This window comes from Protobothrops mucrosquamatus, unplaced genomic scaffold (assembly GCF_001527695.2).
Source record: "Protobothrops mucrosquamatus isolate PMUCROS unplaced genomic scaffold, P.Mucros_1.0 scaffold1, whole genome shotgun sequence".
Lineage (NCBI taxonomy): Eukaryota > Metazoa > Chordata > Lepidosauria > Squamata > Viperidae > Protobothrops > Protobothrops mucrosquamatus.
In genome coordinates, this window is record NW_015386388.1 from 2,228,828 (window position 1) to 2,240,825 (window position 11,998).

The window sequence follows — 11,998 nt, forward strand, 5'->3', positions numbered from 1 at the left end:
ACAGAAAACAGATTGTCTATGAGATTTGTAGAGTTGTAGTTCAAAGAAAAATGTCAGTTTGTAATGGTTTCCGATAAACTGAGTTATAGTCAGAAATAAATCAATTTCACTTCAGGAAGGAGACTATGATTCAAATTAATTCAGATCCTAAGCAGAATGGTATGGGAATATTCTGGAACTTTGTTTTATTTTATTATATGTTGAGAAGGGGCGTTGTCTTACCTAATGCCTTTTCTCAGCATGATGATGGAGAATCCACGAATGGGTTTAGACTGTCTTCCTGCCCAATTAGACTAAGTCTGACAAAGTTGCCATGCCTCCTGCTGGGCTTAAGTCCCACCCAGTCACGACGAAGGTGAAGCTATTGACGATAGTCCGACGTGTTGGCTCCCCTACCCCTGGCACAGGACCTGATGGACCTAAAGAGGTGGATGTGGATTCTCCCTCATCATGCTGAGAAAAGGCGTTCAGGTAAGACAACGTCCCTTCTCCAGCATGAGGATGGAGAATCCACGAATGGGACATACCAAAGCTGCCCTGTCCCTATGGGAGGGAATCTGTCTGGGCCTGTGTCCCGCTTGATGACACTACTTGCTGGAGCACTCTCCGGCCAAATGAGGCTTCTGTGGAGGCAAATCTATCCAGTTTGTAATGCCTCACGAACGGGGAAGGCGAGGACCAGGTCGCCACTCTACAAATATCCCCAATGGATGCCTGTGTTGCCCACACTGCGGATATTGCAGCGCTGCGTGTGGAGTGAGTAGTGATATGGCTGGGAACTGACTGGGAATGCGATTGGTACACTCTTGCAATGCAAGCTTTGATCCACCTGCCTATAGTCGATGATGAGACCTTCTACCTCATGGAAGAGGATTGAAAGGAGATAAAGAGCGCTTCCGACTTACGGAAGGCTGAGGTCCGCTTGATATAATGGCGCAATGCCCTGCCATTGACGTCCTAAAGCATGAGATGGTCAAGGACAAAAATCTGGAAGGATCACCTCTTGCGACCTGTGGAACAAAGTATTCACTTTGGGTATAAATGAAGGATCCAATTGAAGGACCACCCTGTCATTGTGAAAAACGCATAGGGCAGCCAGTTCCGAGATGCGTCTAGCCGACGTGACGGCTATGAGGAAGGCTACCTTCATGGTTAAGAACTGCAGCGAACAGGTCTTGGTGGGCTCAAACGGTGGCGAGGTTAGGGTCTGCAAGACCCATGGCAGTTCCCAAGAGGGATAACGATGGACCATGGGTGGCTTGGTGTTATTCGTGCCCTTGATAAAGGAACACACCATGGGGTGCTGGGCCAATGGTGTTGAATTGTCACATGTAAACACTGTGGAAAGAGCCGCCACCTGTCTGCGGATGGTATTGGTTGCCAAGCCCTTGTTGAGCCCCTCTAATAAAAATTCAAGGATTCTCGGAATGGTGATAGTCGAGAGATCGAGGCAGTTCTTAGTGCACCAGTGACAAAAGTTCCTCCATGAGGAGTCATAGAGCCTGTTAGTTGAGGGGCGTCTGGAGGCCTGAATCATAGAGATTATGCCCATCGAATAGGACTCTCAGGTCAGGAGCCGCCGTTCAAGTGCCAGGCAGCTATCTGGAGCCACTGAGGGTCGGGGTGTTGCAGGGCTCCCTGGCTGAGTGCAACACGATCTGGAGGAATCCTCCACTGGAGGAAGATGGAAAGGCTCACGAAGTCGGCAAACCACGGCCGTCTTGGCTAGTGTGGAGCAACCACTATCACCTCTGCCCATTTCTGCAGTATCTTCCGGATGACCGCCGGAATCAGAGGTAGAGGAGGAAAAGCATAGAGCAGGCCCTTGGGCCATGGACTGCGGAGGGCGTCCGCCTTCTCCGCTCCTGGGGATAGGAACTGGGAGAAAAACCTTGGAAGCTGGGAATTTGCCAGGGAGGTGAAGAGGTCCAGCACCAGAAGTCCGAACCTCTCCAAGATCTCCCTGAATAGAGCGGAATGCAGGCGCCAGTCGGAGTGATCCACTGTCGACCTGCTTAAGGAGTCCGCCTGTTTGTTTGCCTCTCCCAAGATGTTCTCTGCCCTGAAGGAGGAGAGGTTGATTTCTGCCCAAGTACTTAGCAGCTGGGCCTTTGTCATAAGGGAACTGGACTGAGTACCCCCTTGCCGGTTCACATGGGCTTTCGCTGCCACATTGTCCGTGAGCACTAAGACATGTTGTCCCATCGCACTGTTGCTGAAGTGGCGCAGTGCTAGATGTATGGCTCTGAGCTCCAGCCAGTTTATGTTGTGTTTGAGGTCTGACTGGGACCACCGGCCCTGAGCTAACTGTGAGTGTAGGTGCGCCCCCCAGCTGAACAGACTGGCGTCTGTAGTCAGGGTAAGTCTGGCTGGTTCCTTGAATAAAGAGCCTTTGGCTACCACTGGGGAAGTCCAACACTGAAGGGACTTTAGGGTATGAGATGGGACCCTTACTTTCTGGTTGGAGGTGCTGGTGCCCAGTCTCTGAAGCGGGAGCAAAAACCATTGCAGGCTTCTGGAGGGTAGCCTGGCCCATGGCACTATCCCCATATAAGAAACCATTTTTTCTAAGAGTTGGGAAAGTATGGCCAGTGTGACCACACGCTCCCTTCGTACCTGCCTGATCAGGGTCCGAATGCTGTCCTGGCGTTCCGGTGACAGATAGACCTTGGAGAGACTGGTGTCTATGATTGCGCCTTGGTGAAGGAGGCGGGTTGAGGGCAGTATTTGGCTCTTTTGGAAATTCACCGAGAAACCGTGGTCTTGAAGGTTCCTGATGCACAAGGCCAGGTCCGACGGAGCCCTCTGCAAGGAGGTGAACTGGATGAGGATGTCGTCCAGGTAACATTGGATCTGTACAGGGACCAGTCTCAGGTGAGTGGCCAGTGCTGCCAAGATCTTGGTAAATACTCTTGGAGCGGACGATAGACCGAATGGTAGGGCCTTGTACTGATAATGATGGTTCACGTAACAGAACCTGAGGAACCTCCGATGGTCGGGGAGGATGGGGATGTGAAGGTACACTTCCGTGAGATCGATGGATGTCAGGAAATCGTGCTTTCTGATGCTGGCCAGAATGGATTGAAGTGTCTGCATCTTGAATTTTCTGTAGACAAGATGAGAGTTTAGTCCCTTCAGATCGAGTATTGGTCTCCATTCTCCCGAAGTTTTTGGAACAACGAAGAGGATGGAATAGAAGCCCCAATGTATTTGCCAGCCGGTACTGGTTCTATGGCTCTGATTTCCAAGAGGTGATGAATGGCCTCGCTCATGAGTCATATCTGGACCGGATTTCTGGGCAAAAAACAAATTGTTCTGGGGGATGGGACGAAAACTCGAGTGGAAGGCCACACCTGATGGTGTTGAGTACCCAGGCGTCTGTGGTGGTGGCCTCCCATTCGTGAATGAAGAACGTAGTTTGCCACCTATGGGGAGGGCCGTCATGAAGTCACTTGTTTCTTCTGAAAGGACGGCTTCCCGTGCCCCAAAAGGGCTGCTTGGACTGGAAATGCTGTTGAGGCTTGGGAGCGGGACGCTCCGATTGGTGGTCAGGTCTAGGGAGAAAGGGGCAGGGAGGTTGGGCCCACTCTGATCCTGATTCTGATCGAAAGGGAGGCCTTCGGGATTATGGATTGGACCGTCTGTCCGCCCTTCTGTTAAGGTGGGCCAACACCTTACGCTTGTCCCTGTTTTCCACCAGGTAAGGGTTGAGCGCCTCTCCAAATAGTTGCCCGCCACGATAGGGGGCAGTTGCCAGGCACCACTTTGATTTTAGTCCACTTGCCATTGCTTGAGCCATAGGAGCTTATGGGATGTGACGTTTGAGGCTATGGCTCGGGATGAAAATCTGGCGGCGTGTAGTGATGCATCCGCAATGTATTCAGATGTGGCCACTAACTTACCCAGATTCTGCTGAGCACGAACCTGGTCCGGGGGAATCATGGCCTGGAGCTCCCGCAGCCATATAATGGAAGTCCTGGCAAAGAAGGAGGTGGATGTGGACGCCTTCATCGACCACGCCAAGGTTTGGTGAGACCTGCATAAGGAAAACTCACATTTTCTGTCCTCCACCCTTAAGGCCTCAGCCATATCCCCTGACACGGTGGAAGAAGAAAAAATTGGTGTTAGCGACTCATCCACGGTCAGAACCTCCAAGAGCTCCGACAAGGCCGGGATGACGTTAAATAACTTTTTGTCCATTCCCCCCGGTGAGGGGAGGGTGCCAGGAGTCCCCCATTGCTTTTGAATGGTGTCCAGAAAGAAGGGGGGGACAAGGGATATGCCTCTCCGTAATCTTAGGTTCTGAGAAAAGCGGCTTTGAGTCCTGGCTGGTGGAAGGAACCGGTTGAGGCTCCTGATCAGGGCAAAGCTTGGCTGAGGTAGTTGCCTTCAGTAGAAGTGACTTAAACAACCCTGCATCAAATAGACCAACAAAGGGAGAGGGGTCCGGAGAAGACTCCTCATCTTTAGACAATTGAATGCCCCTTGACCCATACTCCTCGGAATCTGAGGCTCTGCCCTGAGAGGAGTGGTCAGAGGAGACAGAGTCAGGGTATTCCGGGGCTTCCACCTGAAAGTGAGATGGAATTATGAGTGACACAAATTCTGGTCTGGGCCTCTGGTGAAACGAGGAGGCCATGCCCTGGGCAAATGCTTGAGCGAGTAATGCTTGAAGCTGTTCTGGCCATACCCCCTGATGTTCAGTGGAACGAAGTCCGGCCGCTGTGGGTGTGAATGTGGCCTCTGGCGCCTACTGGACCCTGGGCGAAGGAGCCATCCATTGGGGGCTTGGCCCCTGACTGAGGGGCAGAACTTCTCCCTGCCCGGCTTCACCTTCCGGAGACCAGGCGCGTTGAACTAGGGAGCCGGATGGGGCAAGTTGCAGGTTAAAGAGCGAACCCTCATGTGGAACTGGGGAAGCCTGGACCATCCCACTTGTGTTCAGCTGTTGAACCTTGGAAAACTGCTTCTCTAAGGCTAGGTGTCTCCTGCTGGCCTCTTTCTCAGCCGCCTTAGAGGGCTTCTTTCCAGAGATAGCTTTGGCCTTGGCCTTAAGCTTTCCTGCAGCCTCCAACTTGGAGGACTTGCAGTTCCCTGGAACAGGGGTGCCAGGAGCACCTTGCACGGTCTGAGATGCCGCGTTGTCCACCATCAAAAAAGGAGATGTCTCAGTGGTGTTCTGAGAGGTATCTCAAGGAATGGGAGCAGAGCACTAGAATGTGACTGTGCGTCAAGCTGCTGGAAACCAGCGATTGCTCTAGGGGACTGTGGCTGCTGGATCAACTTAATGGATCCTTGCGCACCTGTAATGCTCCAGATAGCTGACAATGCATGATAGCACACTCACGGCGTACTGGTCAGGTGTACGGTGGCGGCAAAACCACAATTGGTGAGCGCCAGCACACACATATCTCGCTCAGTGGCGGCAAATCATCTCAGTGATAAGTGCCTGCGCACAAGGCCTAGGTGGTGGCGGCGGAGTCAAAAGGCATGCCAGCACACTCTAATGTTGTAAAGTTTGGCTATGGGTCCTTGAGGCATGGGCTGAGCTCACAGGCTATCTCCTTCAAGTACGAGCCAGGCAAAAAAGCCTCATAGCCCCCTGATAGGGGTAGAAAGGTTTAAGAATTGATGCTGCGTGCAGGGGCTCTGCACCGGATAAGGCTAGTTCCTAGCGAAAGGGGGCCTCTGGACTAAATTTCCTATGTGGCCTGCCTTAGGGACCCTCGCTATTTTAATCTTCTGCTGTTTGAATCTATTCTCGGCTGTCCCAAATGGCGGCCGCCACACAGGGCCCTTTGGGGAGCTCCCTGAGCTTGCTGGGCCTTGAGTGCCGGATCACGCCCGAAAACCTCGAAATCATGCTAATTGGCTGGCTCCTGGCCGCACCTTTGACTGCCAGCTTTCTCTGGGCTCAAACAGCAAATTTCGCAAAGACAAAGAAACACTGACCGCGCGGCCCCCAAAATGGCAGCCGTGACTGGCGCGCCAAAAAACGGGACTGCAACGGAGGCTGGAGACTGACGCTCAGCTGGCCGACGCTCAGCTGGCCTAGTGAAGGCCACTGGTTCTCTGCCGGGAATGCTGAGCTCAAGGGAATGCTGACCACGCGGTCCCCAAAATAACGGCTGCGACTGGCGCGCCAAAAGCAGGGCCGCGGCAGAGGCTCTGAGGCCGACTCTCAGCTGGCCAACGCTCATCTAGCCTAGCGAAGGCCGTCGGTCCTCTCCCGGGAGTGCTGAGCTCAGTGCTGAACGAACAGCCTGTTTGCTCTGTTCAATTTGGTTGAGGGCAAAAAGGAGGAGAGGAAAAAAACCGCTGGGCTGTTTGAAACAGCACTGATCCCAGTGCTGTAATAGAGTGAATGGGGAATCCATGAAGGGGAAATAAAGATATATACAAGCTGCACAAAAGTCTGACAAGGGAGCCAACCATAATCCTGTCCTGCTGGGCTGAAGACTAAGTCGTGACTGGGTAGGACTTAAGCCAAGCAGGAGGCGTAGCAACTTTGTCAGACTTAGTCTAATTGGGCAGGAAGACAGTCTAAACCCATTCGTGGATTCTCCATCCTCATGCTGGAGAACAGGAAATTATAACACAACAGATTCAACCTCTACAACCCACCCCCCTCTTCTCAAAGTAAATTACCATAATTGTGCTGGAATTGTACAGACATTTGTTTATAAGTCTTCCTGTAGCCAGAATAGGGAAAAGAAAAGAAGTACAGAAATCTCTCAGGTCTGATCCACTGAGTCTTTTATCCTATTCAGTGTCCTGTTTTAAAGCCACCAGAAGATTTCCCTCACATATCATAAATGTGCAGGAGCTTTATGTACTATGCCTGTTTTGGTGAGATATCTTGTCCTTAAATAAAAAATTAAAAGTTGGGAAAATTTGTTTTCTAGGGAGGGAGCAAACAAAGTATCATATTTTCAAAAAGTTTCCTAAACAATCCTTGGGTAGGCTAGAAAACTCTATCAGGTTTGTGTAAGGCCAAACTGCCTCCCCGGGAAGTGGGAAAAGCTAATCTTTCTAATGTCAGGAATATTTGGGTGCTTAATCACTTTATTTCCAGTGAAGATATTTTTTTTGGCTGCTAAATCGTCTCTTCCCAACAAAACAAAATCCAGAGCTCCTTCAGAAGGAACTGCAACGAAATCCATAGATAGGCTGTTGGCTGAGCAACTGGCTTAACCAAGGAAAAGTCTTAAAAAAGGGAGGGACATTGGAGAGAAAAGAAGAAAGGAGGTATATCGTTCAAAACAATTCTGCAAAGCAAGCCTAATATTTTGGCCTGAGGCTAGCACATCTTTAAGAAGTATCACTAAGAAATGGTATCAAATGAACAGCTGTAATTTCTCCGATTTTGCCTCTGGGGTGGTATTTAAAGGATCCTTTTGAACATGAAAGTTATTGTGCATGGAGCCCTCCAAAACAGAGACTATCAGGTTTGAAAAAGCTGTTCTAAAAGCACAACTTAGGGCACAAATATTCACAGAAATAGTAGATCTACCTGTGTCTTTAAACAAACACCAGGAAGCTTCAGAAATGGAGCGAGAAATTCAACCATAAATGTGGGAATGGACAAAAAATCTGAATTAACTCTCCTCTCTCCCATTCCATAACACTACTTTTCCCACTTCAAAATTATTGCATTCCCTGCTGTGATTTCTTTCATAATGGAAATTCAGATAGCATATTCTATATTGCTTTTTATGGAAGTGAAATAGCAGATTCGTGAAATGGGGATTAGCCAGAAAAAATGTAGAGGGAAAGTCTTCCCTAATTTATCATAATCTTTGCCCCTTATTCAGTTACAACCCTTTACATACCTAGTGACTCTTGCCCTTGTTTCTACTCAGTTTTATCTAGACAATGGAATCAAGGAACATCATTTCTGCCTGTGGATGAGTAGGGTACATTCTTGATTATTTCTTCTGGCTTTCTCTGTTTTTCAAATACATACTCCCATCAACATCTTTGTGCTATGAAATATAGCCTATCAAGGAGAAAGCTAGGTTGTGCCATTCCACTGATAAGGTTCATCCTTCTTACAGAGAAATGATTCTTCCACCCATCACAAAAGCATTCAAAAATGTGACTCTTTTTCTTATTAGTCCTTGAAATCGTGGGTGGCTGTACCTTTAGGCAGAATGATTGTAAGTGCCATGAAAGGACAGCACATAGTTAATTATTCAGTAATGGTAATTACATAAAGGAGGAGAGAGGTATCAATGGGATTTTCTACCTTCAATGCAGATCAGACTCAGATGATTCCAACTCAGGCAAGCCAGAATTCTTGGGTTGTGTGGCACAAGCAGCATGGTCTGGAAAACGCAGGACATAAAGTCCTCCTTCATTTCTGTCAGCCTCTAAAGCAGGCATGTCAAACTCGCGACGTCACGTGATGTTGCGCAACGTATCGGGACTTTTTCCCCATTGCCAGCAATGGGGTGGGTGTGGTCTCGACGTGATGCATCCGGCCCATGGGCCGGCAGTTTGACATGCCTGCTCTAAAGCAACAGTGGTGGATAGATTTGGTGGTGGATAGCCGAGAGCTTGACTAAAGAATGATAAGCAATTGATAATATAAGAGGAAAAGTGCCAGACATTACATAAATTTCAGAGGCATGTGGGAATTCTTCATCCACACAGGGAACTGCACCTGTCTCCTGCCTTACAGAGGTAACTTCCTAGCGAGTGAATTGCAGAATAAAGTAGGAACATATTCTGCTGTACATGCCAGAGACAATCATGCACGCACACACACATACATACACCGAGGCATCTTTTTTGGTAGTACAAATTTGGCAAGGGCAGAAGCTGCAGCATCACTGTTGGAACTGCACGTGTTGCCTAGAATTTTAAACCCACTCGAGATGTTACGTGCATTAGTAACCAACGTCACAGTTTTGACATCAGCAGGGCTCTAAACTGGCAGCAGAATGAGCCTGCACATTCCGCAGCACAGCCTACGTTAGCAGCAACTGGAGTGGGTTGAAAACACCCATTATTTTTGATAACTGAAATTCTTATTTCTTCTATCGCAATCCAAATTTTGACACACATAATTCTGGACTGCATTTGCAGATGCATGTAACTGATCGTAAGAGGTCAGGCTTTGGGAAAACCTTCCCCGGCCTTCCAGATATGTTAGGTTTACACATCCCATTGTTCTCAGCTATATGGAGTTGAGGATTATGGAAGTTGTAGTCTGACATGTGTGTAGAATGCTTTGTTGGAAAAAGTTATTCCAGATGATCTGATTCCCTTTTAAATGTGGTTTCTAATATATATATCAAGCTTCTTTTCAGTCCACACTCTCCTAGGTATAGCAGTCCCTAATATCTATTTTTGGTTTCAGGTCTCAGGAGTGTAAGAACGGGGAAAGAAGTGTGGACATTGTTGAGTGCATTTTCAACTCTAGCAGAGAGGGAGTAAGCATTGGGCTGGCAAAACTAAATTCTAGAGAAGTCAACACTTCTTTTCACTATTGCACTGGCCACATGTTCTTTCTTCCTACCGGAAATATTATCACCTATGTTAAAAAAAAAACCCAGGAATAATATACATTCTTCTTATGAAGGGAGAATACGCTAATTAGCTGATTCAATTAATGGAGCCCCCATTACAAAAGTAATATCCCTCTGTATGCCAGAATCATCTAGGAAATAAGCAGCAAAGAAAGAACATTTCGCTACCCACTGAGTGTATTGCTAGTGGCCTCCTTAGCTCTTGCAATGAAATGCTGATATAGTTCAAGCATTTTTTTTTCTGCCATAGCAAAATAATTTTGTTACCCATCTTCTTCCCCTTCTCCCCTCCAAAGCGTGATCCTAAGACACAAAAGAACACAACTATTATAACACAAAGCCTGTGATTAAAGCAAGTTGTAATAAGTCATCCTGCTGCATTGAAACATGCATGTGAACAGACACACACATACAATGCTAATTTTTGCTACTTTCCAAAGCCCTTGTTCTCCCCAAGACTGTCCTCCTTCATAATTAGATATTATGATTTCCAGATAGTAACCTTTTCAAATTCAATCCCCTTCAATCTCTCTCTCTGTCACTGTCTCTATCTCTCTCTGTGTGTGTGTGTGTGTGTACTGAATGGCAGTGCCCTTATCCTCAGTCTCCTGCACTTATTTCACACTTAACACTGAAGTGATATTTTAGATCCTCACAAACATGTATGTATTGCTAAGATATTTCTTGGTAATCCTATTTACCTTTTAAATTGAACATGAAGGCTATCAGGCCGGGAGAATGACAATAGGGATATACAACCATTTTAAAGCTTTGATTATGTTTTTAAAAATCCAACTTCAAAGAGATCGCACTATTGCATTACTGTATCTCTTACTGCCAGCTATATAATTATCTGCCCTATAACTTGGCCTTCAGATCATAAATGGGACATAGAAAATAAATTCTTAACTCAGTTCTTTAGAGTACTCCTCTACTTAAATGTCAATAAATATTTATATGCACTTGTATATCCAGCATTCATATTAATAAAGGAAAAATCAGTCACCAGGCTGGGAAGATTCGGAAGTGTCTTTTGATGGTAAACAGCTTTCTCTGCTCTCTTCCCATCCGCTCATCCCATACAATTGTAACCACCATGCCACATGCACACAGCAGGTGCACGCCTAAGAGGAATCCCAGAAATATCCAGCAATGATCTACATCGCTCTCCAGATGCGTTGCAGACTATCGATCCGGCAATCCAGCACTTCTAGAGGGCGCCAGATCGGCGAAGGGGCAAAAAGAGCGCGCTACCGCTCACTTCAGACGGACTATACAGTACTGCGGTTGTGATGAAACAGTCAGGAGGATGGCACGCGGCTTGGCTACTGCAGGGAGGAAAAAACAGGCGAAAGAGGAGGAAGCGCGGAGCTGAAATCGGGCAAGATGGGGACACGCGATAGCTCGGGGCTCGTGGAGAACTAGTTATGGAGCGGGGCGGGGCGGGGCGGAAGAACGGACGAGAGGCTCTGTGGGGACAACCAAGGAGAAAACATCTCCACGGTATACAAGTGCTCTCTGCCTCCTCGATCCGGAAAGTCGCTCTGGGAAAGGAGAGCTGCGCTGAAGGAGGAGACGAGGGCTCAGAAAGTGCGCCAATCAATAACTCGCTTAGTTTAGAGAAAGGGAGGGAGACGGGCACCCGGAGATGGCTACCTTTGTTTCTTGCAGGCTGGAACCGGTGCTCGTGGTCTGCTGCGCATCCGTGCTATGTTGGGGGTCGTTCTCCTTTTCGGTGATTTCGGTCATGGTGCGCTGAGCTGGGGGTCCGGAGCTGAAGCAGATGAACACAGTTCTCCGGAAGGGTTGCGGACCGGAGCTCTACCGCCTCTCCTCTCCCACCTTAAATCCAAAGCGCGTCTGCTCCCGCCTCGATGGACCAGGAAGCTTTATTCTCCTGCCCCCCTCCCCCCCCGGGAGAATTTTTTGAGGGTTAACCTCTTCTTCCACTTTAGTTTCCTTTTAGGAAAGCAAAAAACGACCCGTTTTTTAAAGCGACAACAGACGGTCCTCACTCTAGAAAACTCTGAAGCTGCTGCTGATGGGTCTCCTTACCACTCGGACCTCCCCTTTTATGCAAATCGAAACAGAATTTACAACCCCACGTAGTTACTCTCCCCTCCCCTCTGACTAGCGCTGGTAAAGCTTCCTAGTCTGTACGCTCTGGAGGTTCTTTCAAGTTTGTCATAATCGGTATGCGTGTGTGTGTATATGTATGTATGTATATATGTATAATATAATTAGAGACACATATGTATGTATATATATAAAATCACCAAATCTCTCAAACACACCACTACTTTTATTAAGATATGAGTTCGTTAACCTTGCCCTTTTCTTTTGATGTGGTAATAGTGAATGTTAGATCAGGGGTCCCCAACCTTGGCAACTTTATGACTGGTGGATTTCAACTCCCAGAATTCCTCAGCCAGCATAGCTGCAAAGAACAGCTGGCTGAGGAATTC

General features: G+C 48.0%; 1 protein-coding gene across 1 annotated transcript in view; it reads right to left on the bottom strand.

Annotated features, from left to right (window-relative positions):
* STAC2 (SH3 and cysteine rich domain 2) overlaps positions 1–11,282 on the bottom strand; it is a 55,516-nt gene extending 44,234 nt beyond the window's left edge. Inside the window, exon 1 of the mRNA XM_015832309.1 lies at positions 11,190–11,282. Within this exon, the coding sequence (XP_015687795.1) occupies positions 11,190–11,282 (93 nt within the window). The remainder of the gene's footprint in view (positions 1–11,189) is intronic.
* Between the last annotated feature and the right edge of the window lie 716 nt (positions 11,283–11,998).